The sequence below is a fragment of the Nematostella vectensis genome, chromosome 2 (genome assembly GCF_932526225.1).
Source record: "Nematostella vectensis chromosome 2, jaNemVect1.1, whole genome shotgun sequence".
NCBI lineage: Eukaryota > Metazoa > Cnidaria > Anthozoa > Actiniaria > Edwardsiidae > Nematostella > Nematostella vectensis.
The window spans coordinates 3813593-3839841 of record NC_064035.1 but is presented as its reverse complement, the minus strand read 5'-3'; the positions used below and the strand labels follow the sequence as shown (position 1 = coordinate 3839841).

The following is a 26249-nucleotide window of genomic DNA, read 5'->3' as shown; positions in this document are numbered from 1 at the left end:
AACTTCAAGACATACTGTTTAGCATACGGGTCAGCAGCAGCTTAACTTGACTGGTAGTGTGGGACTTGAAATAGGGGGGGAGGTTTCTGTTTTCAGTCTGTTTCTCTCACAACTTTGCTCCCGAGTGAATGGGTTAATGTACTTTTGTATCTCACTAATGTCCTACCAGAAGCCAACAGTTTTTATTCTAAGCTGTGTTCTCTGATACCTTTGACAATAAAATTAACAAAATGTCTTTTTTAAATATTTATACCTGACTTATAAAAAGACATCAAACAAGATTTTTATGGTAGATCGATTTTTACTGTATACAGCATGGATTCAACCAAGAGATCATGTTTCACTTAGTCACAATTACAATGTTTACTGTAAATAAGACATGATCAAAGGCATTTTCTTGGTGCATGCATGGCTAGGAATGAGATGAGCTCCTATTTACAAGATCTAGAATAAAAAATTCTAAAAATGTTTTACAAAAGAACTCTGTTTGAATACACTTCCCCTGGGTAGTAAAGCAGATCATGTCACCATGGACGTCAATCACAACTTTAGCTTTCCTGATAAGAGTCCTTCCAACTCCTCAATTTCTTTTAACAATTCATCCTCAGAGTTCACCTTCTGGATCTGGAACAGACAATTGGTGCAAAAATCAATCGACTTTAAAAGGGTAACATTGTTACCTTAAATCTTTCTAAAAAATGGCCCCAAGAATCTGTGCTTGTTAAATATATTGTTGAGACGGATTTTCATGAGAAGTGGAGGGGCCAGAGTTTTAGTGGGGTGAGACCATAGCATTGATTCTCTAAGAAGAATTGGACTTTTGTGTCCAGTTTTCTAGTCATGTTAGCCTGTTTGCAAACGTTTGCAATCTTGTCTTTTTGTTCCGGTCACACACAACAGGCGCTCACCCAGGATTAGCTGGGGGGGGGGGGGGCGTGTACCCAGGATTAGCTGGGGGGGGGGGGTGCGCAGTCATACGTATCATATGGAAAAAGCACAGTATTTAAAGATTCCTTTATAATAAATGACCCACTTTCTGACGGCAAGGGGGGGGGGGTGGGCCTGCACCCCCTTGTGTATGCTTGTGTATGGGGAGGAAAGGGTGTGGGGGTGACGGTGGAGTCCACAACTAGACACACTCAAGTCTTTTGTAAGTAAAAAATTTATATATTCTTACTATCCTCTGTTCAGGGCCTATGGTACTACCTTTAGAGTACGGTGCTAGGGAAATTTGTTTGTTTTATAAAAGCTTCTTTTTGTCAAATCTCTTGGAACTTTCAACATAAGTGTTTAAGACATAAATGACACAAGTGATGACATCATCTGACCCCTTCCATGGTCACGTGACCCAGAACAGAAAAACGTGTTTGGAGAAGCTACTGTTCATCTTGTTTATTCGCCATCTATTTTTAATCTAAAAAAACAAATAAAAATTGCATTTTCTTCTAAAAAATGAGGAAAGTTTATTTTAATCTCTTGGAAAAAAAAAACAAAAAAAGAAAATTAGAACAGGAGTTTCGAAGAAAATAAAAAAAAAAAAAGACTCGACCAGAGATTGAACCTGGAGCGCTTGCTTACGAGTCAAAGGTGCTAACCACTGAGCCACGGAACCAAGTTGGAAGGCGCGCGGCGATTTCAGTCTATTTAACCAAATATATGCTTTTCCCTTTCGTAGGAACGGAGTTTCATAGCATAGGCCCTTAACAAGGCCCTTAACAAGGCAAAAATAGAGAAAAGGGATTGATTGCCTGTCTGTTTAAGTATCCCATATTTCTTTTTAGTTATTCTCAAGAGAAAGAATAGGGAGCCAAAGGAGTTGTGATTTTACTATTTATATCTCTTAGTGGTCTTGTAGTACCTGTGTCTCCTCTAATTGTTCTCCTTTATCTCTTTTCTCTTTAAGATTCTTTATCTGGGTAATTTTTTTCCGAAGATTCCTCAGACGTTTTTCTGTCTGTGTGAGTTCACTAGTTGAGGTATCAGCTCCAGTTGATGCTGCTACTTGTAGAGTACATGGGTTGGTTTTCTTTTCACTTAATAAATTAGGGCTTGAAACTTTACTGAGGTCATATGAAACACCAAGGGTTTCTGCATCAGGGACACTAGGAGTACAACATTTTCACAATAAGATAATTTTTACAAAGTAAATTAATAAACAAAGTGTGCATATTGTTAGAAACCTAAAATGCAAGGCAGTTGTGAACGTATACAACTTTAGAAAAGAAAAAGTGTGACAAACCATATATGTGTAGAAGTTTCCAGGTCAAGGTTTGAAAAAATCTTTGAAAGTTGTAGGTAGAAAGAGGTTCCCACAATTCATGGTATTTGTGCTTGGTGAATTTGTATCACTTAAAATAGTGATTTCAAAACAAACTTGGGATTGAGTAAAACAAAACAACATAAGCATAATCACAACAAAACAATGAAAGAGACAGACCTGCAACCAGCTGCAGAATCTTGAGCTATCCATATCTGATTTCTGATCTGTGCTGCAAGTTTATGGTCCTGTAAATGTTTTATGTGTATTAGTTTATCAAAATTGCTTGAATAAGGGCTGGGTCTCTAATTTAATTGTTTATGTCCCAGACAAGGCACTTATTCAGAAGTGAAGGGAAGATACAAAATGTAAATGAGATGCAACATGCAAGTTGTAAAAATCCTAACAACATAACAACCATAACAACAAAGGATAAGTGCCTTGTTTAGACAAAGCATTTATTCAGGGAGAGCCCATATTCATACTGTTTTCCTCTTAGGCCAGCATTTTTTTAGGGCAGACGCTTATTATAAGGAAGTGGAATTACAGCATTTCTCAAATGACTGGTCAGGATAGCATGTAGCTGCGAGTCTTTTACCCTTTCTAAGTATCTTATCTTGTTGGTACTCCTTTTTTGTTAACAATGGCACTAATTCCTTTCTTTATCTGCATAAATATTGGAGGTTTGTCCAAGCACCCCAGGCCCCAATAGTGTCAATAATCTGACCATTACTACCATACCACTGGAACAGGTTGGTTGATAACCAAAGGCATGCCAAACAAACGCTTAGTGGGTGGAGAACTACCAAACAAACCTTGTTAAGCTTAGCTTCCTGCAACCTCACTCGAAGAATCCCAATGGGGTCTTGCAGCTCCAACAATTCTGTGACAATTCCTCCCTCTTTTAACTTCTCAACCCTCGCCTTTTGTCTTTTTTCCGCCCGCTTCTGATTTTTCTTACTTGCTTTACCTTTGGTCCCATCACTATCTTAAGAGTAGAGGAAGAATAAATTAATTGTGGATATTCACATAGCTGGCAATAAATTATCAAGGGTTTACCTTTTTTAGTGCCCCATCCCCAGGGAGTTTACACAAAATAACCAGGGAAGGAGGTCACTTCTACCATTTATCGATCTTCCATTAAGTTAAATCACTATGGACTATGGAACGTAAGGAAAAGGGGGGGCTGCTTAGAAGTGACAAGCTTAAAACGTGCATTAGCTGTGGTTAAAGAACAAGCCATAAGAAGTGACCGGGATCTGTCTTGTCTAAGAGAAAACACAGATAACGGAACGGAACCACCAAATCAATCACAGGTCACCACTTCGAGAACTGACTTACCCGCCATTTTGTTCGGTGTATAGGCGTCAGGCGTTCCTGGTATGTAATCCACAGGTATCCAATTCTTGTGTTCCTGTCGTTTTCCAGTCCTTCTCGGGTACTGTTTCTGTGGCAGTGATTTCTGTCACCAGATATTCTGGTGTTGTACCAAGTCAGAATGGTAGATACTAACAAAGACCTCCACTCGAAGGTTAGATAAGAATATTGCTATATCTGCTATAAAGTTATTTCTGATAACTGCTAAAATTATCTTTGTTAATCATTTGACCATCTCGTGATGGTTTACTTTCGCAGTTCGTCAGCGATGGCTACGTGGTCATCGAAAACTTCTTATCGCTCGACGAAGTGCAAGAGCTTAGAGAGGCAATGAGAAATATTGTAGATGATCTGGATTTATCACAAAACCCGCTGAGTGTTTTCAAAACTGGTGATGATCAGGTAGACTGGATGATTTCTTCTTTTTACTTTTAATGTCACGTGCAGTGCTGCACGTAAGTATATTCTTTTTGGATATCTTCTATTCCATCAATCAAAGATGTAAACAGATCTAGTAAGCTTACTTATTATACTGCAGTGTTTTGGTTGGCTGAAATGCTAATATCTCCTTGTGGTCAGCACGTGTGGAGGTCCATGCTTAATTTTCGGATGTTTTATATCATCACATTAGTAGTTCCTAGTGGTATAGTGTATTGCAGACTGGGGCTCTCATTGGCTAACGAACTAGTGTTTTTTAATGTCTATTGAGTAGAAGGGGGCCAGAACTTTTGGCAGAATTTAAATTACTTAACAAGGCTTATACCTCAAATGTTATTTATCATATTATTAATTATACTGGAATTATTGGCCCTACCTGTAATTCAGCCATGAGATTCCAATGATAGTTTATAAACTCAACTCAAATAAAAATCATGCCCAAGAAATCAGATTATCAACAAGTTTTTGTGGTTTACCCTAATATTCCAGCTCAAGCCTGGAACTGCTCATATATTGATGCAGTCAACTTTCTACATTATTTGCAAAACTCTTAAATTGTTGAATACCGGAGATTGTAATTAACATAGAGCAAACAGTTTTCAAGAGAAAGTATGATAACTGAGACTTCCAGCTGGACCTTGAGGTTGTCTTCAATTCTAGTTAGTTTGTGTGTTTTGTAGGTTGGTGATGACTACTTTTTGACCAGTGGTGACAAAATCCGTCCATTTATGGAGGAGGGAGCATTTGATAAACAAGGTCTGACCTCATGATTGAAAACTATCTTTACATTAAAAGTTTACTTTACAGCAAATGTGCACTCTCTCGTGGTTGATTTATTATTATTATTTTTTTGCAAATGCAGTTTCAATATCTTATTGTCTTTGTTTGCTGAGGCCATAGAAATAATTATGTTGCCTTGAAGTCTTCCATATTGTAATTGCTGGGTTGGGTCTATCAGTTCCAGCCTGGCACACTCTGTCAGTAAGAGCTGTATACAGTAATATATAGTACTTGTGTATATAGTAGTGTTGTCATTTGGTTAAATATAGTGCATATTTCTTTATTTTTATCAGGGAATTTGGTGAAAGATAAGCATGTAGCTATAAACAAGATTGGCCATGGTATGTATGTTTCACTGGGATGCTTCATCCATACAGTGACTCTTATGCCTGGTGAACACTAGTGACACAACGACATAATGACATATGTGTGTGCACCCTAATGTTCATATGTTCAAGTGTGAATGGTTCGACATTTTAACAGAAGCCCAACATAACAACATTTTCTTAATGGTTGAAGCAGCAATATCACCAATTTATTTCCTGTCAATTATGTAACAATTTCCATTTATTTTAAATGGAAAACATGAAATTTTTTTTAATTGTAAAAGTAGTGTTTATTCTGAAAGTTTCTTCAAACATACAACTGATAATTTAAAGCGGATGGCCTGTTTAGTGCAGATTCTAATAGATTCTTTTGTCAGTTGAGGTTTCAGTCGGCCCAATGGAAGTAAACCGGTGCCATTGCTGCTTTAACAAATAATAAAGCATGACACCCTAGCAGAATCACAGATCAAACCAGAAAACTATGAGCTTACTAATAATATATAATAAAGCATGACACCCTAGCAGAATCACAGATCAAACCAGAAAACTATGAGCTTACTAATATATTTATACATTCAGTTTGAAAGTTTTTCAAATAGAGGAAGTTGCCAAATGTCTTCTGTCATTGCATTTTATAAATTTAGCACAAACCCATTCTTCTTCTAACTAACGTGCAACCATAGAAGTCTTTGTATGCTCTTTTAATTTGGGATATCAGTACTAGAAAGCTGAGAATTGCTTCTTTAGGCTTTTTTATCCTACTAAGTTATTTTGAGAGGAAACTATGTAGATTTTAGTAAAATCATTTGATTCTACTAGTAAAACAACTGACAATTAAGGGGAATGTGGTGGGAAGTGGGCCAGATTTATTTTGTTGAGTGAGTTATTTTATTATGAAAATTATAACATAGATTGTAATTTTTTAAATCTTTTTTATACATCTTTTTTTAGCACTTCATGCATTCAACCCAGTGTTTAAAAAGGCCACATTTTCTAAGAAGATCCAGGTTCAGTATTGTTTCTTATAAATATCTTACAGTGCACTTTTACCTTGATTAGTTAATGTCTTAAACTGTGTTAATGCAATGATTTTTCTAGGAAATTGCTAAGTCTGTGGCAGGAATGAAAAATCCTGTTGTCCCTCAGAGTATGTACATTTTCAAGGTACAATTAATTCCCAAGGCTTTGCTTGAAGTAGTCTGTTATGAGTTCTGTCCCTCTTTTGTAAGTTGTTTTTCTTTTGTTACTCCAGCAACCAGGAATAGGGGGCGAAGGTTGGTATTGCATATTAGTTATTTAATTAATTTATTTTTTAACATAAAAAATCATTTTGCTTGGTTTGATGTAAAAATTTTCTCAGTTAATCCCCACCGTGACTCTACTTACTTGTACACCGAACCCATCTCGGCCATTGGTTTCTGGATACCACTGGAAGACTGCACAACAGAAAATGGCTGTCTCTGGTTTATTCCAGGCTCACACAAAGGTATTGTTGTTGTTAACCTTAATTTTATTCAAATCCAGGAAAAACATGAATAAGAGATGAAGAGCCAAATTCAGACAGTTTCAGGATTGTCTCTTTGGGAATAGCGCATTATTAATCAAACTTTGGGGCAGGTCTATGCAAATCATAGGCAGAGCAGCAAACTCAGAAGTGGAGTTGGACTATAGTCGCAGTGTTATTAAGGAATTAAATGATATGGATGCAAAAGTTTCAGTTTTGCAATTGAATAGTGAATTTGAAAACATTGCAGTCACACAATACAGTAGAACCCCTCTAATTGGAACAGGGAAGCAAACAACAGCTTTTAAGCTGTAAAAGAGTTGAGCCAGCTCTAAGGTAAACAGGTTTCCAAGGGAAATCAAACTGAGTTTATTAACCAGTTTATTAGCTGGTGGAGCTCTTGTGCTTAATTCTGCATACAATGTATGAAAAATGTCCAAGAAATTCTAGAATTCTTGTATGTGTAAAAGTGTTTGATCTCAGCTTTTTGTTGTACAGATCCCTGAAAGAACTCACAAATTCCATCATTATTTTATGTTTCGAATTAATCTAATTATTTTCAAAGGAAATAAACGGTTATTTTATTTGTATATATTATGCAGTAAAATAATTCACAGCGTAATTCATGCTCCCCAAGTTAGTTTCCTCTTGGTCCCAAAGTTTGATTGACTTCGCAGTATTCCCAGACAAGAAATTTTTTTTTTTAAATTTCTGGGGTCACACAACACATGCACATGCACATGCACCAAAAACTGACCAGCACATTATTTTTAACTTACTTAGTGGATAAGATAGAGCGTAGGTTGATTCGCACTCCAGGATCCAAGGAACATGTTGTTTTACACATTGGTCCTCAAGAGGAGTATAATGAGGCCCAATCAGTTCCAGCATTAACTAAAAAAGGTAAAAGATGCTCAATGGTTTTCAGATAATGTTATGTTATGTCCATAATATTTTGTGAATGTATCAGTTATTGAAATATATGACATGGATTGTCAAACATTATCAAAGACATTACAGGGTGTCTACTCCTCCTGTCTCATTGGGATTACACTAATTTGGGCTGGAGATCCCAATTTCCAGGACAACAATACAATGGTATTTGAGAGAAACCTTATTGTGACATTTGGTAAAATTTAATTTTGAATGAATATCTTTGTTTTGATATCTTAGGGTCGCTTGTTGTCATCCATGGGTCAGTGCTTCACAGGAGTTTCCCAAACAAGTCCAGCAAATCCAGACATGCCTATACATTCCACATGGTTGAACAGAATGCCAAGTGGAGTGAGCAAAACTGGTATGTACTTTGAGTTGATACTGAAAAACAGTGTTTGTTTGTGAATCAGTTATGTTTTTTTTGGTGACGGTGACGGTGACGGTGACGGTGACGGTGACGGTGACGGTGACGGTGACGGTGATGGTGACGCTGATGGTGACGGTGACGGTGATGGTGATGGTGATGGTGATAATAGAAATAGAAATAAAAATACTGTTGATTATAAATTTTTGTTTTTTCTTTCAGGTTGCAGCCAACGGAGAGGCTTCCTTTCCCTCCGCTCTATACGCCATAGCGATTGCTATGCACTAATGTAACCGAAAAAAAAATAACGTAAGCATAACCTTTTTTAAAAAAAAATCAGAAAAACGTCAGACAATTTGAAAATTTTCTGTTTTAAAATATGAGTCAGTCGAAGCGTAATAAAGTGGTATGACCCGAAAGACTGCAGGCAAGCTGTAGAAAACTAGGTGGTCTGGAAGGCGTGGTGGAATCAGAAAAATAAATAAACACAAGTCCGAAATGTTTTAAGCCTCTTTAAGAACATGGTACTGCAGTTTTGCTTTTGCTCTAAACGTCAGCTACTTAACTCATTTTGAATTTATAATTATTTGCCATGAAACTCTGGCAATTTAGTTACCATGACACTCTGGGGCATTTTTCTTACCAAAAAGTCTAATAATGCGCGCAAAGAGGCAAGCAATGGTCTTCGAAATGACCACTTATATGGTCCCTTAGCGGGTTTTCAATATGTTCCCGCTTCTGCTATCACCAAGGGGTTTTTACGCTAGTGGATCAACACATCCGCAAACTGGACATGAATGTGGTCAGAAAAGAGCACAGGCAGCCCAAGCTCATTCAGTGTTTATATATATGCACTTTGACGGTCAAAATTCGAAATCTTTAAATTTGTGTTTTTATGAATAAAAATGACTCGCAAAGGACTCCCTGTTGTCTCGTTTAATACTCGACCGAGTTTGAAGCCATTCAGCAGCGATTTCAGAGGGTTGCTTATTTTTTTCTACCCCACAATAAATAATATTTTTATTGGTATTCAAAGTGCATATATATAAACACTGAATGAGCTTGGGCTGCCTTTGAAAAGGGATGTGCCTGACGCACGGGTTTTACTATGGCTTTGTTTAAATAACCATACCGCTAGCAGATAATTTGTATTGACAATAGCCTGCATCTTTGGGTCATGCTCAAAAATCTACAAGATGACCACCCTATAACTGACACCCTTTCGACCATTGTAAAAAGTGTATAGTTTTTTTTCTATAGCGTTTGGCTGAAGAATTCGAAATCAGCACTTTACATAGTGTGTCTGCGGGCCCGTACCCAGGATTTTTCTTAGGGGGGTGCGAAATCCGGAAAAGTGGACCTAATTTTTCTGTGGGAGGGGGGGAGGTTTCTGATAAAAATCTGACCACCCCCGAAAGAACAAAAAGGGATTTTTTTATGCTTTTGCATTATCTTCACGGGACGTTAATTGTCGGATTTGGCTACAAATAAAGTCTGACTTATGGATTAATGACATACGCAGAGTGATCTAGCTTATGCCATGGTCTCTTGCTTATGCTTTATAGTTTTGTCTACGAATAAGCACGTTTATTGAGAACCGAAAGTGGACTTTCGGCTGTTGTGTGTGGGGGGTTGCGTTCGCACCCCCTGCACCCCCTCTGGGTACGGGCCTGGTCTGGGATGCACTAGGAGGAGGAGGTTTGTAAGTAGTATTGGGTATTGCGTGACAAGACTCATTATTAGTATAAAACATACGATTGCCCCTACTTCTGAGCCCGTAGTATTGGGTATTGCGTTACACCAGACGCATTATTAGTGACGTGACGTGACATTTCTTGTGATGCCTGGTACAGAAAGCGCTTTTGTTAAGCAATAAATAGCGGCTTCGACATGGGAGCAACGTACGAGGAGCTACACACAAAGGTTCACACTCATAGCTTGTATTCTTATCGTAATGTCCAGTGGACTGATGTGTGTTACTTGTGCATCGCAGTTCGTAAATGATGGATGCGTTGTCATCGACGATTTCCTCACTGTCGAAGAAGTACAAGAGCTAAAGCAGGAAATGGATAAGATCGTGGAAAATATGGATTTATCAAAAGATCCTATGAGCGTTTTTTACTCCGATGATAAGGTCGGTTAAACGATACATATTTTGCTTTTTTATGCCTTCTAGGTTATTAGCTAGTCTGCTTAGCAGCCGCTTAGCGTGTCACACACGCCTTCCTTGTGGGGAAGGCGTGCGTGACACTTCCTTGTGGGGAAGGCGTGCGTGACACTTCCTTGTGGGGAAGGCGTGCGTGACACTAAAAGTCCATTTTTTCGGATTTCGCACCCCCCCCCCCCCAAGAAAAATCCTGGGCACGGACCTGTATCATATATAATATGATGCTTTAGGCAGTGATAAAGTTCACAGCCTATACTGATCGATCACGTCTCGCTTCACATCTCCGCTACAAAATGCTATTTTGGAAACTCTATCACACGGTCCGTAAAGCATGTTGCATTTGACGAGGTCGGTGGACCGCTCTTTCCTTGCCCGTTTTTACCTTTGTTCACGCAGATTTTGCGTTTTCTAGAGATCGATACTGCGCTTTGGGGTCTATCTCTGAAGTATAAAATAGCCACTGTCCAGATTTCGTGGGCACACGTAAACGAGTGAGGACTGTCCAGGACCATTTGGGAGCCGTTTTAATAAAATCTACTTTGGTAAAATCTTTTTTAGATAAAACAACGAACTTTTTGATTGTTTGGGTCGATTTTATACCAATTTGTTGCTCAAAAATTGCCAAGGAAGGCAAAAGTTGCCCTAGGTTGCTGGTCCTACATAAAGTTGCTCAAAACGCCAAAAGTTGCTCAAAAGTTGCCGAGCACAATCTACATATGCCTAGTCCTGAAGGGTTAAAACGGGAGCCGAGATTTATTTTGGGCCTGGAAAACGGGATAATGGTTTATAATAGCATCAAACCTCAGACCTTGCTGCTCAGCGGACTTCACTTCCTAAGACTCCTAAAACCCTTCTAAATTGAGACCCTCTTTTTACCCCCTCCCCCTCCCCATCCCCCCTGTATAATATACCAGTATAGTCACCGGGATTTTGCGAGAATAACGGCTGGGAAACGGGGTTTGAACCCCCCCCCCCCCCCTTCAAGACCCTGTTGTAATGTTTTTAGGGGTCAAAAATTTTCTGTATCGGAAATTCTCGATGTCTTCCCGTCATGTTAACGTGGCTAGCTAAGCACACACAGTCCCCCACCCCTCCCCCCTCCAAAAACATGAAGGCACAGTCACATACAAACCAGTTACAAAACTGACCACCGAGTTTAGAATTCTCTGCAATCGCTTTTCTAGTAGTGTCTAAGAGGTAAATGACAATGTCACTAGTATCTAAACGTGAAAGAAAAAGACTTCAGCAATTTTAATTATCATCATCATCATCATCATCATCATCATCATTATCATCATCATTATCATCATCATTATTATTATTATTATTATAAATGTGAACTTTAAAAGCACACTAGCATACACACATTGGCATCAGTAGGGCCAAGACGGTACGCTAGCACAGTCTATTACAAAAATCTGCAGAGCGACTTCGACTGCCTTTTCTCTTTTTTTTTTTTAACGGTGTGAGTCACGGCATTTTTAAAACTATATCGTATGGAGAATGTAGTGATATTTGACAAATTATAAACGATCTCAAGACTTACTCCTTCACTATACGCCACAGCCTCCCTGCATCCAAATGGCCTATATTTTATTTTTTTAGTTTTTTGGTGATGAATTCTTCATGACGAGTGCTGATAAAATCCGACCATTTATGGAGCAAAACGCATTTGATGACCAAGGTGTGTGTTATGATATTGGAGGTTTTAAAATTGTTGGATTTTTTTTATAAAAAATATGTATAGTCTAAAAATTAATTTCCTTTCAGGAAATTTGGTAAAGGAAAAGCACTTAGCTATCAACAAGATCGGGCACGGTATGTCTCATTCATGTAGATGATATACACTCTTTTTATTAATAAGAACCTTTTTTATAAGAACGTCCAGCCTGAGCCAAATTTCACCAAATTTTAGGAACATGCTAAGAACATGCCGAGGATCAGATAGCAGGAAAAAAACTTTTCTTTTTTAGTCCTGATGCGTTCTAAAATGCAGAATTAAATTGTGCTCATGGTAACAACCTTATTTTTGCCATTGATCTTTGGTGTAATTCTCTTCCTTATAATTCATTGGGTATTATATTCTTATATTCACTAAAATTTAAGAACATCGTTAAGAACATATAAAGTCTTAAAATGTCCCAAAAATGAAAACCGCCCAGCCTCAACTGAAAATTAGACGTTCCTAATAAAAAAGGTGTAGACAATAGTGAATCAAGCCCCCCTCCCTTGGACGGACTTTTCAAGTCTTCTCCCCTCCCCTGGACGAACTTTTCAAGTCTTCTCCCCTCCCCTGGACGAACTTCTCAAGTCTTCTCCCCTCCCCTGGACGAACTTTTCAAGTCTTCTCCCCTCCCCTGGACGAACTTTTCAAGTCTTCTCCCCTCCCCTGGACGAACTTTTCGAATCTTCTCTCCTCCCCTGGACGGACTTGTCAAGTTTTCTCCCCTCCCCTGGACGAACTTTTCAAGTCTTCTCCCCCCCCCTCCCTTGGACGGACTTTTCAAGTCTTCTCCCCTCCCTTGGACGGACTTTTCAGGTCTTCTCCCCTCCCTTGGACGGACTTTTCAAGTCTTCTCCCCTCCCTTGGACGGGCTTTTCAAGTCTTCTCCCCTTCCCTGGACGGGCTTTTCAAGTCTTCTCCCCTCTTTTGGACGGGCTTTTCAAGTCTTCTCCCCTCCCTTGGACGGGCTTTTCAAGTCTTCTCCCCTCCCCTGGACGGACTTTTCAAGTCTTCTCCCCTCCCTTGGACGGGCTTTTCAAGTCTTCTACCCCCCCCCCCCCCCCCCCCCTCCTTGGACGGACTTTTCAAGTCTTCTCCCCTCCCTTGGACGGACTTTTCAAGTCTTTTCCCCTCCCCTGGACGGACTTTTCAAGTCTTCTCCCCTCCCTTGGACGGGCTTTTCAAGTCTTCTCCCCCCCCCCCCCCCCTCCTTGGACGGACTTTCCAAGTCTTCTCCCCTCCCCTGGACGAACTTTTCAAGTCTTCTCCCCTCCCTTGGACGGACTTTTCAAGTCTTCTCCCCTCCCTTGGACGGACTTTTCAAGTCTTCTCCCCTCCCTTGGACGGACTTTTCAAGTCTTCTCCCCTCCCTTGGACGGACTTTTCAAGTCTTCTCCCCTCCCCTGGACGGGCTTTTCAAGTCTTCTCCCCTCCCTTGGACGGGCTTTTCAAGTCTTCTACCCTCCCCTGGACAAACTTTTCAAGTCTTCTCCCCTCCCTTGGACGGACTTTTCAAGTCTTCTCCCCTCCCCTGGACGGACTTTTCAAGTATTCTCCCCTCCCCTGGACGGACTTTTCAAGTCTTCTCCCCTCCCCTGGACGGACTTTTCAAGTCTTCCCCCCCCCCTTGGACGGACTTTTCAAGTCTTCTCCCTTGCCGCGTTGTTCCCCCACTCTCTCCGGGACCCTGATCGAGGTACGTCATTTAGCCTGTTTGCCCGGACCCTCAGGCCTTGCTCGATACCTGTAAATCTCGTGGTTTCAGCTTTCAGGCGGCAAGTCTCCCGGTTTTCAGCTTTTTTTCACGGGCAAACCAGAAGAAATGTTCGTGAATCAAATATTATCTTAAATTTGTGTACCGAATGTTTTATTTGTATTAAAGTCAATTTATTGAAGTTGTTGACTTGGATTGATCTGGTTCCTTTTTAGCCGTGATTCATAACCGTTTAGGCGATGTCCTCGCTCTATTACAAGTTGGGAGGTGAATCGAGATGAGGGAGGAAAATCGTCTAAACGGTTATGAATCACGGCTAAACAGAACAATCTATGGCAACAACTTCAAGAAATTGGCTTTATTACAGATATATTCAGTACACAAATTCGACCTTATTATAGGAAATTAACGCTACACTTAATTAACGCAAATTTAAAAAATCCGCGTTAATCAAATGTACCTTAGTTAAGTGTATTGTTAATATGTAATGCCTTAATTAAGCTAAACGTTAATTTAGTAAACGTAAATTATTACTAAATGTTATCAAAGATCGATAACAAATTCAACGACTTCTTGAACAATACTGTTTAATAATAAGGAGCTTCACATAGTGTTTAATTGTTTTCTTAGTCTGGCTTGTCATCACTTTAAGCATCATACAAGTATTTCCGAGCAGCAAATTGAGAAATAAATTCTACAATCTTTCTGGATCCGCGTTAATTTAGTTTATCTTAATACGTTATGCTCAAATTCGCGTTAATTTCACTTGTTTTGACACAAGTTGTCCGAAAATTCGCGATAATTTGATACGCGTACACTTGATACACGTTAATATCTACCAGCGTTTTAATTTCCTATAATAAGGTATATTCGGTACACGAACATTTCGTCTGGTTTGCCCATGTTTAATTCCACAAATTAAAGATTTTAAAACTTAGATTTCTCAAATATTAGCCGTTATATATCTTTCGACTAGGATTTCTTGTGTTTTCCTTGACACTTGTTATTTGAGTCCGAGCCTTTTGGAATTTGGTATGATGCTTATCACTTTTATCGCGCCTTATTCTTGCTTGTTGCGCAACATTTTTTCTATTTTTTCTACCAAAGCACTCCATGCACTCAACCCAGTCTTCAAGAAGGCCACCTTTTCCAAGAAGGTCCAGGTGTGTTACTTTGTACAATACAGTGCCGAGCTGTCGCAGGCCTCAAACAGAGCGCGTAGCAAGCCACGTAAGATTGTGTGTGAAATGGGCACAATACAGAAACATTAAGCTAATATTGGGGGCAAAGCCACGCCCCACTGGTCAGATTCTTGTAATTTTTATTACGGCCCTGTCAAAATATATGAGGGGGGATACAGAAACATTAAGAAGATATGGGGGGCACAGCCACGCCCTTACCGGATATTTCCTTATCACTTTTGAAAACATGTGGGGGGGGGGGGGACACACTTGACCCCTGCTACGGCAAGCCTCAATATGGCAAGGGTACCAGAACCACGCGTACGATTTTTACAATGTTTGCACATTTCTGTGGATTTGTTTGACATGAGACCCACAGTTTCATTCAAGGCGATCATTGTTAATCGCGTTATTATATATCGAGAATATTGTTGTATCGATTATCGTTGGGTCGAGGTCCCACTGATGTTGCTCAGGTAATGTCAGGTTGTTCCGGTAATGTCAGGTTGTTCCGGTAATGTCTGGTTGTACCGGTAATGTCTGGTTGTTCCGGTAATGTCTGGTTGTTCCGGTAATGTTAGATTGCTTAGGTAATGTCAGGTTGCTCAGGTTGTTTGGGCTTTGTCGTGAAACTCTTGTCATACTCTAGGTGTAATGCCTTTCTTATCAGGAAATCGCTAAGTACGTGGCAGGACTGAAGAACCCTATTGTACCTCAAAGTATGTACATTTTTAAGGTAAGATTTCTATTCTACCTTTCATTTCTTGAAAAAAAAAAAAAATCAGAGCTTCTCGTTAACAGGGTAACCATGCAATTTAATAAACAGCTAAACTTTGATATTTTTTTCCAGCAACCTGGAATTGGAGATGAAGGTTTGCATTTCTGGGTTTAATTTCTTCCTATTATCAATTAGTTTGAAAGAGTTCTATGATTCCATTTAGTCGCTCCACATCGTGACTCTACCTACTTGTACACGGAACCTCCGACTGTTGTCGGCTTTTGGATTCCACTAGAAGACTGCACAACAGAAAATGGCTGTCTCTGGTTTATTCCAGGCTCACACAAAGGTAAATAACTAGAAAAAGGGGGATAATAGTAATTAACATCCACTGGCTAACTTTTATTACATTTATTTTATTTATTACATTTTATTTTATTAGTGGAGAAGATAGAAAGGAGAATGGTCCGAAGTCTAGAATCCGAGGGACGTCTGGTTTCCCACATTGGACCTGATGAGGAGTATGATGACTCAAAATCAGTACCTCTCTGCACTAACAAAGGTAATGCTATACACTACTCAATGCTCATGTATAGAAGGATGTGGTAAATACATATAGGTCTAGCTAAGACAATATCAATATTAGTATCGGTGGTGAAAGCTTTGGCCATTTTTTGTCAGGTGAGTGGGGCGACAGACTATTTGCTTTTAAATGTCTTTTTGGGAGGTGGATTTATGTCATGTTAATGTATCATCTTCCTTTAGGTGCTCTTGTTATCATTCACGGGTCAGTGCTTCACAGGAGTTTTCCAAACAAGTCCAGCAAATCCAGACATGCCTATACATTCCACGTGGTTGAGCAGGATGCCGTGTGGAGTGAGCAAAACTGGTATGTAGATCTATGAGAAACTTGGGTTGACATGTCATAGCTCTGGACACAAATTTAGATTTCTTTTGTATCTTTGCATTGTTTCTAGGTTACAACCCACCAAGGAGCTGTCCTTTCCACCACTCTACATTTAAGATATGATATGCACAAGAAATATCACATACATGGTGAAATCAGACACTTGAATACTCGATAAATTGCAAGTCATAGGGTTTATGCGGTATTGCAAGTTATGTGTTGTATTGCAACACGATGTAATATGAATTCTTGGTAAGGTAGCAGTGATAGGAATATAACGTACTGGTCAATCACATTAATGCTGTATTCTAATTGGTTGACCTTCTCGCTCGCCCCACTCCTCCGCGTCAGTATTTTCCAAAGGTGCCAAATAGTGTATTTTGGGTATTTCTCACGAAACTTGTGTGACGTTATGTAGGTTACAGTATTGTATTCTGGGTATTGCTGCCAGCTACAGTGGCGTATTCTGGGTACTTTTTACACGATGCAGGGACATTCGTGGACTCGCCGAGTCAGGGTTTACAGCAGTAGCTTGCCGGTGGTCGGTTTTCTTGGAGGGCAAGGTCGGCTTTTCTGGTTGGGTTGACTTGCTGCTTGTTGCTAACTGACAGGTTCCGGGGATGTTTCTTAACGCCCTCATCTGTAAGGAACAAAATATAAAGTAATTTTGTTTGCTCATTTCCGATATACCCTTGACGTTCAGAATTATGCGGATGTTGTTAAGGGGAAAATTCTTTTATTTGTATGTTTCCTCGTACCACTGAGCTATGATGCAAATCTCTTGGCTGGTACAGAACAGGGAAACATGCGCACGCAGGTACAGATCAGGGAAACATGCGCACGCAGGTACAGATCAGGGAAACATGCGCACGCAGGTACAGATTACGGAAACATGCGCACGCAGGTACAAATCACGGAAACATGCGCACGCAGATACAGATCACAGAAACATGCGCACGCAGGTACAGATCACGGACTTATTCGCAAGCAGGTACAGATCACGGACTTATTCGCAAGCAGGTACAGATCACGGAAACATACGCACGCAGGTACAAATCACGGAAACATGCGTACGCAGGTACAAATTACGGAAACATACGTACGCAGGTACAAATTACGGAAACATGCGCACGCAGGTAAAAATTACGGAAACATGCGCACGCAGGTACAAATTACGGAAACATGCGCACGCAGGTACAAATTACGGAAACATGCGCACGCAGGTACAAATTACGGAAACATGCGCACGCGGGTACAGATCACGGAAACATGCGCACGCGGGTACAGATCACGGAAACATGCGCACGCGGGTACAGATCACGGAAACATGCGCACGCGGGTACAGATCACGGAAAAATGCGCACGCAGGTACAGATCACGGAAATATAAAGACGCAGGTACAGATCACGGAAATATACAGACGCAGGTACAGATCACGGAAACATTCGCATGCGCAGTTGTTTGGTACAGGTACCTTAGGAACGGACACAAGCGCCAATGTAAGAGAGGTGCAGGCCAGGACGATGAGCGCCGTGAGCGCGAAACTCCAGTTGGGAAACTGATTTGTAAAGAGCACCACAGGGATGCCAACCACTGACGCCAGCAGCACCGTGTACACGGATATGGCGATGTGGCGCGAGTCATTAAGAGCAGCAAACGTGACATTGCGTGTCTCCCACGCGAGGAATGCGCCAAACAAAAGTAGTAAACCTAGCCAAAGAAGGTGACAGACTTATTGATTAATTGCCGATCACATTTTATACTGCATGATGTATTATAGGATAACATATGAGAAAAATCTTATCTAACCACTTATGTGGTTATGAAATTTGCTGCGAAAAAGTCGGTTAAAACTTTATTTGTCTTTGCTTGTAACGCTTTTTGGTGCTGTGAGATTTAGAAAGATTAGATCCCATACCCTTTGTATACGTACACCACATCTAGCCAGACGAGGGAGTTGCCCGCACTTCCCTACCTTTGTATACGTACACCACACCTAGCCAGACAAGAGAGTTGCCCGCACTTCCCTACCTTTGTATACGTACACCACACCTAGCCAGACAAGAGAGTTGCCTGCCCTTCCCTACCTTTGTATACCACACCTAGCCAGACAAGAGAGTTGCCCGCACTTCCCTACCTTTGTATACGTATACCACACCTAGCCATACGAGGGAGTAATCGCAGGAGCATAACTGGACGTATGATCTCGTAGCCAGGTACCCATCATCATCCTGTAAGAATTAGCCATGAATGACACACTTGCATTGTGTAACTATTAAAGCACGCTAAGGGTTGAATTACCACTTGGTTAAAATAGTGGTGAGTGATGTGTAGAGGGTCCACTATTTGCCAAACCGACAGGACAAGAACGTCTAGAAGCACGAGAGCCGTCACGATGCTACAGAGTTTGCCATCGCGGATCACCTAAAACACAAACGACTTTTCACCTTAAGACAGACAAAGTGATTAAAAAAAACAGACTGATCAACGGAATTAAAGATTAATTGAGGGTAACACAAGACCAATTCACAGGAAAGACAGTCCAGTTGACAGAAACACATACTAATTGAAGTAAACATAGACTAATTGACGTAAAGAAAGACCTATAACGATCAGTATTACCAGAGAGGATTTGGGGTAGCTTAACCCACGGTAGAGATGAAAATTTAAATATAATTAATGAAAGAAATTGGTGTCTGCCCTCACCCCTCCCCCATCACTTACCTTTGTCAACTCTACACCTAGCTAGACAAGGGGAAATGTGCGGGATAACGGTCGCTAAACTAATGCAAGAAATAACCGAGGCCACCCTGGTTCCGGAGCCTCGAACGTCTCTCTATTTAGTGGCCAGCGAGACGTCTCAAGCACGCTGGCCACTAAACAGAGAGACGCACGAGGCTCTGGGACCAGGGTAGACCGGGGCTTGATATCGTCAGTCTTGTTGATATACGCTCATCTCTTTTTTCATAAGAACGTCTAATTATTAGTTGAAGGCTGAGCCGTTCTTATTTTTGGAGCATTTTAAGGCTGAAAACGTTCTTATCGATGTTCTTAAATTTAAGTGACCTGAAATCTTACAAGCTTAGTAAAAACAGAACTACACAAATGATCAATAACGATAGTATTTTAAGTCGCTAGTATGAGCACAATTTGATTCTTCATTTCTAGATCACTCTTGTGAAAAAAAATATTTTTGCTGCTATCTGAGCCTCGGTATGTTCTTAAATTTTGGCGAAATCCCAGGCTGGACGTTCTTATAAAAAAAGGTTCTTATAAAAAAAAATATCACCAATTATATTGTACCTGTCTCTCCGTGCGCCTCGAAAATATGACATACACTCTCCACGTCTTTGCGAACAGTGCACCGTAAAGTAGAGTGAAACCGAAGGAAGCCAGCCACATCTTTACCTGAGTAGAGCACAAGCAAAGATCGGCGAATTTGAACGGTTAAGGCACACCTCTTAGTGAAAACACACAAATATATACATTGTCCAAAGAGGTAGTTGCTATGTGCTGTTATGAGACAAGAATGGCTGCAACAACCAGTCTGTGGAAAAATAGGCCTGAAATTATAAAATATACATGTAGCCACTGCAACAATTATCATCTACATTAAAGAAATGTTTCATTCAGATTTAGAGTATATACAGTATAGTATCTGAACCCTAATGCAATTTCAGAGCTAGCGACTTGTTGAAGTTTCCTTTTAAATAGACTGCCGTATGTTTAAATATCATTGATAACAGCGTCCGCACCCCCCCCCCCCCCCAACACACATACAACGGCGGAAAGTCGTATTATGAAAGAAAGGCATTCTAGATCTATCTGGTATGTCATAAATCTATAAATCAAACATTTTTGTAGCTGAATCCGACAATACACGTCACGTGGAGATACTGCGATGGCATAAAAAATCCCTTTTTGTTCTTTCGGGAGTGGTCGGATTTTTTTCAATTTTTTTTCAATACTCCCACTCCTCCCCATCGCCTCCTCCCCGGAAAAGTAAGAAACCCTTTTTCGGAGTTCGCCTTAAGAAAATTCCTGGATACGGGCCTGATTATAAGGGAAAGTTTGTGCTTTTATGTACGAATTACGTTTTCTATATGCAGGCGATCACGCGTTTGTTCAGCATCGTAGCGGTATCTCACCTGGCACAAAATCGTCCCTTGCTGCTCAGTAACCATCTCACCATCAACACCAAACACCACCACCGCTACATACATCGTGATCCCACCCAGTCTTGGGCTACTCATCTTAACAATCCTAAAACAAACTCCATATTTTAGATGGATTGATAATCGTACAACAATCACCAAATATTAGGGTACAGATTGACAACACCCAAAGTTACCAACGCAGGCACGGGACAGCGGACGGGGAGGGGCAGGGGGTCGCTTGCCCCCCTCCACTTAAATAAGTGGTGGCCAGCGCCCCCACCTTTTTTAAGCAAATATGACACCTACCTCTGCTCGCGAAAATAAATATTGAAAGACAAACAAACGGCAGCGAAGCTAATTCCCAGGAACGAGAAGACAGTTACAACGATGAATAGTCGAGCGTCGACACTAAACATCATGTCCTCAACGTCAATACGGTCCTTAGTAGGTGATCCACCTGAATAATAATTACTATCATAATCAGTAATCATCACTACCATTATCAGTAATCAACACTGACATCCTTATCAGTGATAATCAACCCTATAGACGCTGTCATGACCATTATGGTCTACGATATCAACATAATCGCCGCCATAATCTCATTATAAGCATTGCCATCATCATCATCACCATTATAAGCATTGCCATCATCATCATCACCATTATAAGCATTGTCATCATCATCATCACCATTATAAGTAGCACAAGCATTAACATAATCATAATTATAATCATTGGCATCATCCTCACCATTTTTGTTGCAAGCTTCTCAATAGTTGTCAGCGGGTTTCCGCTTACCCCGTTCTTAACTTACCTGGCCAGTAGAAAGAGTGCTTTTCACTGAATATTAGTTTGTTGTCATGAGTATCAAATGTCGCTACGAGAACCAGCTGCTCGCCTAGAAAGAGAAAAGAAAGCTGTAGAAGTTGCATGTGATGCAGCGAGAAAAACGAAGCCTCACCTTGAAGTTGCAAAATATGCGTTATTCCAATACGGTCTCCGTTTTCATCAAATCGAACTTTGCCCTTAGAATAAAAATAGAGATTCTTGTCTATACTTCTAGATACTTCTATGGTTTCTCGGATATTCACCTCTTATAAATCTTTTCTGCTTCTCTGCTCTTCCTCCTAGTCCTTCTTCTTTTCCCCATCGTCTTTCTCTTCCCCTTTCTCTTCTCTAACTCCTACTCTACCTCTTCTTCCTGCTCTTTCATCTCCTTCCTTCATACTCCGTCTCCTTTTCGTCCTCCTTCTCCTTCTCCCCTTATCCAATTCCTTTACCCCTCCTTCTGTTCCTCCTCCTCCTCCTCCTCCTCCTCCTGCTCCTGCTCCTTGGTCTCTTTGCTTCATTGCCCCAGCGTCCCTCCTCCTTCTTCTCCTTCTCCCCTTTTCCAATTCCTTTACCCTCCTTTTGTTCCTCCTCCTCCTCATTCTGCTCCTTCGTCTCTTTCCTATATTACCCCCTTATCCAATTCTTATAACCCTCCTACAGTCCCTCCTCCTCCTCCTACATCTTCTTCTCTCCTCCGTTTATATTCCGTCTTCTCCTCCTTCTCTTCCTTCTCTCTCTCTAGCTCCTTATTCTCCTCTTTTCCTCCTACCTTTTCCCATCCTTCTCTTCCACCTCCTCCTTCACCCTCTGTTTTCCTCCTTCCTAATCTTCTATCTTCGCCTCATTTCTTTTAAATTATCTCTTAGCTGCTCACCTTTCCCATCTTCTCATGCCTATTAGATAAGTGCGTTATATCTCTAAAGTATGACTAACATATATAAAAACATTTTTTCTAAATAATTTTACACACCGTAAGGCCATTGAAGGTTGTGTTCCACAAAATTCGCTTGAACAGGTCTGCTGTTTCATTATCACCGTAAGAGAAGGACTCCAGGCTCTTCCCCATGGCGCGAAGAGGGGACAGTGAAGCATTGAGGGTCAGGGCCATAGCCCACGTCGAGTCATAGCCGAACGGGTAATACAAGTGAAAGCTGAAGTCTGACTGGTTGACGCGAGTCAGGTAATTGTCACGGACTTCGCTTGCTTGCTATTATACATCATGAATTGTAAGAATTAATAAGTATTTACGGATAGGCGAGCAAAGACTCGGTTTAGAGGCTGCTTCTGAAATGTCTAAATTTTTTTTTTCTTTTTTAGACAATAAGAAAGGAAAGATATCCTGGAAGAAACAGAAACAGACAATAAGAAAGGAAAGATATCCTGGAAGAAACAGAAACATTTGTCAACAATGTGGTTGAACAAAGGCCCAATCCACTCTCACCCGCCTTGCACGCCCTATGCAAGTACTAACTGAAAACCTATGACCTATGTTGTACTGCTGGGAAGCTGTGCATTAAGACTCTTACCTTACCGCTGATAACCGCTGCATTCCAGTCATAAGGCTCCGTGGGCTCAGCCGTGGAAATATAGTTACCGAAAGCGGCCCTCAACTGGGTTGGAGTACAATCAACGTCTGGATCTTTGACCACCCACCAGCGGTTATCGTACCACCCGGGAATTAGCCACTGATACTTGGGGCCATAGATGCCCTGTTTGTACGCCTGGTGATCAAAGCAGAGAGTAAATGAACTATGGCAAGCACTTGCAAGCATCAGCGAAATACTGCCAAAGAGTGAGCGATCTGTTATCTAGATTCAAGCACTTGGGCGACCATGCGATCATTGCGCTTGTTTTACAAGCAAATCCTTATTTTGTGGTACCCTTCGAGGGCCCTTCAAGTTGATCATACTGACCCAAGCCTGCCTGGCGGAGAAGAGGGGTGCAAATGTTTTTTGCCGAAAATCAGGTGAGAATACGAGATATTGATCGTCCGCCCTCTTATAATGGTAAATGTCTACATACTCATCCGGGTTCTAGGACAAGGACAGCTAAAAGTACTGGTATTCATACCTCGCAAAACACCTTCCTTGCCTGCTCTTCAAAGAACAATCCCAAAATTATTCTCGCATCGGATTTCTAATAAACAGGAAATACTTTAGAAAAAGGATCTAGTATGGGACTTTACTTCGAGCGCATGCGGTCACGTGATGTGGTAAGCTGACTGGTGTGACACGTATACGGAAGTCGTTACTCGTACCACGTACACGTGGTGAATGTTGTTATGAGTATGGCTCATTGCTTTACCTTAATGCTAGAAATCTGGGTTTCCAGGGACTTGTCAAATGATTCGGACACAACACGACTGATGTTAGCTCGCTCAAGAAGTCGAAACAGGTCATACATGGTCTAAAGAAAAAGAAAGCCATTACAAAATACGGGGTATTATCAAATGCTCGATACGTCAAAACAACTGATAAGCAGACCACACAGCCTCTGATATTAGAACTGGTGCAACATTTGTTTTTTATACCTTTTTAACTTTATAACAAAATGGTATATAAGCCATAGCCAAATCTAGCATAGAAATGACTTACCGATGAAAAAAATAACTCGTCACTGTGTAGCGTGGCGACTCGTGACCACCTAAAAAGTCCCATTAGGTGGATTTTGGCTGGATTGTAACTGTGTTCTGGTTGATTTGTCCGTAGAAATAAGGGAAAGGTCGATTTATCTGACAAGGCACTGGATTCAGCTCCGAAACCAATCTTGAAATAGAAAGATTTTATTCAATACCTCTAAACCTTCCCCCACTGGTACTGCCGAACTGATGGTAAGCGGCTGTAGTATCATGAGTTTATCATCTACAAACCTGGAGTAGGTTCCAGTGAGTAGGTTTAGTACCCTATCATATCTAGAGTAGGTTCCAGTACCCTCTACATACCTGGAGTAGGTTCCAGTACCCTCTATATACCTGTAGCAGGTTCCCTTACTAATGTCATGCTCTCCTACCTGGAGTAGACTCCAGTACTGTGAAGCCTCAGCGATCGACTCTGTTGCCCTGGAGCACCCTCCGCCAAGAAGCGCGACAGGGTGGTGCTGTCCTGGACGAGATCAATCAGCTGCTTCAACCCGTAACTGCTCTGACACTGAAACCGCAAATAGCACTATCAACCTTTGTGGTTCAAAATGTGGAACCTATATAAACCCCACTTTAAAATATAAATTATTATTTAACCTATTGCCCACTTGCTATTTTAGCTGAATTTCATAAACAAAAACAAAAAACTGACACCCACCGCTATCAGTTTTGTACAGTCCGTCTGTGAAACACTGCTTTACCTAGCCAGTAGTATCCAAACTTTCCAAATCTAACATCTCAAACGGTGCTCGGGGCCAGCGTAAGTTGGCAATTGACTTGTATTTTGCATAAAAAAACATACAGCATGAAGATATTGTGACAGTGTCCACGATCGAGTAATGTGCTTATGGATGTTTGCAAGCAAAGGTGGATTCATGGGGATTTTTTTTTCTTTGGCTTTGCTGGATGAGAAAATATCCAAAAATCATCACAACTCTCGTTTTTCTTTAACCCAAATTGGTTAATTGATTAATTTGGCTGTTAAATGAAAATACTGTATTACTATGGGAAAAGTTATGTTGATTACATATTTTCAAGACCATTTATCCCTTACACTGATGCCGGAGTAACGAGGCTAGACCGAAAGAACTACGAAAAGTGAAGGTTTCGATCATACGTTTCGATGATCAGGCGACAGTTTTTCTTTTTTAGTATTCCAGTAGACACAGCGGCAACAGCTTGGAGTTTACTAACCCAAGTGCAAAACTGATGATAGCTCCCTATTTTTTCTTTCTATTATTAAAATAGCTTCAGGTCTCAACAAACGATTATCTTAGTATATAAGAGTCATGCTATTTATTGCGTGTATAACTCAAGTTTACTTAACTCCGCATTTTCAACATTATTTTTTTTGCAGAACACGGATTGTTTTAGCCCCCAAATTCCACATTTTGCCCGATATTTGCTTGAATCGATTCAGTAGTAAATTGTTTTAAAACATTTCAACATCTTACCCTCGTGTCCTTGGCTAGGAGGATGAGACGGTAGTCGCGAAGTACTTCGGAACTGTTATTAATGTCGTCGACAGCCATCTCGACACCCGGGATCATACCAGCCGAGCGCCAGCCTGCTGCACTCAAGTCAATGGCGAAGAACGCACCGAAATACAAATCCTTCGTCCCAAAAACACCACGAGATATCCCAGTAAGGAAAACGGCCAAAGCCAGCATGATTCGAGAAAAGTGTTGCAACAGAGTGGCGTTACATGGATATTTTATCTCTTGTCACAAAGTTTAAAATATTGCTTCGCAGAACCAATTTCCACATATCGTCGCTTAATTGTTTATTGCAGGTTTCCGTTCGTCGTCGCTGTCGAGGGGCTGTTAACATTGGGCTGTAATAACCGGCTATTTTTTACCGCGCGCAAAAAAATAAGCGTCCATAAAAATATAGAGATGTAATCTATCTGTTACATGGCGCGTTAAGGTGAGAACGGTCAGAAAAACTTCCCAGGAGTTAATGTCTTGCCTCACGTACCGAAAAAACTTCCGCCCCCGAGCAGGTGTATGAACAAGTTCCCGAGGATCTGCATACGCCGGCGACACTCGGCTAGTTAGTGACATTTAGTAATTAGCGGGTTTTGAAAGCCAATTGAGCACAACATTGTTCACAATAAATATGTCTATTGAAAAGGTGTGATGCGTTAAGCCGAAGAAAAACAATTATGGTGTGAGCTCCTTTTGAGATTTTGATGCGGGACTTTGACCAAAACATTAAAGCAACACTTA

At 40.8% G+C, this 26249-nt stretch overlaps 3 protein-coding genes across 3 annotated transcripts; 1 reads left to right on the top strand and 2 right to left on the bottom strand.

Moving 5' to 3' along the window:
• Positions 1 to 281: 281 nt before the first annotated feature.
• On the bottom strand, positions 282 to 3713 carry LOC5514845. Its single transcript, XM_001634910.3, has 5 exons — positions 3599 to 3713; positions 3073 to 3245; positions 2438 to 2505; positions 1859 to 2102; positions 282 to 624 (listed from the first exon to the last, which is right to left on the bottom strand). The coding sequence occupies exons 1-5, from the start codon at positions 3603 to 3605 to the stop codon at positions 541 to 543; spliced, it is 576 nt and encodes a 191-aa protein (XP_001634960.2). The 5' UTR covers positions 3606 to 3713; the 3' UTR covers positions 282 to 540.
• Positions 3684 to 16687, top strand: LOC5498703. The gene is made up of 21 exons (XM_048724404.1): positions 3684 to 3788; positions 3893 to 4036; positions 4753 to 4828; positions 5146 to 5193; positions 6130 to 6185; positions 6277 to 6342; positions 6431 to 6452; positions 6539 to 6664; positions 7466 to 7585; positions 7856 to 7979; positions 8205 to 8252; positions 9945 to 10116; positions 11755 to 11833; positions 11920 to 11967; positions 14694 to 14749; positions 15438 to 15503; positions 15618 to 15639; positions 15709 to 15834; positions 15928 to 16047; positions 16251 to 16374; positions 16463 to 16687. Exons 1-21 carry the CDS (start codon positions 3756 to 3758, stop codon positions 16506 to 16508), a joined length of 1722 nt encoding a protein of 573 aa, XP_048580361.1. The 5' UTR covers positions 3684 to 3755; the 3' UTR covers positions 16509 to 16687.
• On the bottom strand, positions 15867 to 26185 carry LOC5514842 (gamma-aminobutyric acid type B receptor subunit 2-like). Its single transcript, XM_048724403.1, has 16 exons — positions 25476 to 26185; positions 24392 to 24529; positions 23978 to 24157; positions 23688 to 23789; positions 23454 to 23519; positions 22865 to 23104; positions 22348 to 22590; positions 21514 to 21577; positions 21367 to 21450; positions 20856 to 21006; positions 20541 to 20655; positions 19696 to 19800; positions 18694 to 18816; positions 18530 to 18623; positions 17867 to 18102; positions 15867 to 17032 (listed from the first exon to the last, which is right to left on the bottom strand). The coding sequence occupies exons 1-16, from the start codon at positions 25689 to 25691 to the stop codon at positions 16844 to 16846; spliced, it is 2346 nt and encodes a 781-aa protein (XP_048580360.1). The 5' UTR covers positions 25692 to 26185; the 3' UTR covers positions 15867 to 16843.
• Between the last annotated feature and the right edge of the window lie 64 nt (positions 26186 to 26249).

What these genes read in the sequence shown, in the direction of transcription:
- LOC5514842 (XM_048724403.1), bottom strand. Translation starts at nt 25,691, where the DNA reads ATGCTGGCTTTGGCCGTTTTCCTTACTGGGATATCTCGTGGTGTTTTT. An exon ending in GCACTCTTTCTACTGGCCAG is followed by an intron (nt 21,007 to 21,366) that starts GTAAGTTAAGAA and finishes ATTATTATTCAG; the next exon opens with GTGGATCACCTACTAAGGAC. An exon ending in TGTGGTATACGTATACAAAG is followed by an intron (nt 18,103 to 18,529) that starts GTAGGGAAGTGC and finishes TTCTTTGGCTAG; the next exon opens with GTTTACTACTTTTGTTTGGC.
- LOC5514845 (XM_001634910.3), bottom strand. An exon ending in AGGAAGCTAAGCTTAACAAG is followed by an intron (nt 2,506 to 3,072) that starts GTTTGTTTGGTA and finishes AAACATTTACAG; the next exon opens with GACCATAAACTTGCAGCACA. An exon ending in AACAATTAGAGGAGACACAG is followed by an intron (nt 625 to 1,858) that starts GTACTACAAGAC and finishes TGTCTGTTCCAG; the next exon opens with ATCCAGAAGGTGAACTCTGA.
- LOC5498703 (XM_048724404.1), top strand. Translation starts at nt 3,756, where the DNA reads ATGGTAGATACTAACAAAGACCTCCACTCGAAG. An exon ending in ACAAAGACCTCCACTCGAAG is followed by an intron (nt 3,789 to 3,892) that starts GTTAGATAAGAA and finishes TTACTTTCGCAG; the next exon opens with TTCGTCAGCGATGGCTACGT. An exon ending in TATTCCAGGCTCACACAAAG is followed by an intron (nt 6,665 to 7,465) that starts GTATTGTTGTTG and finishes TAACTTACTTAG; the next exon opens with TGGATAAGATAGAGCGTAGG.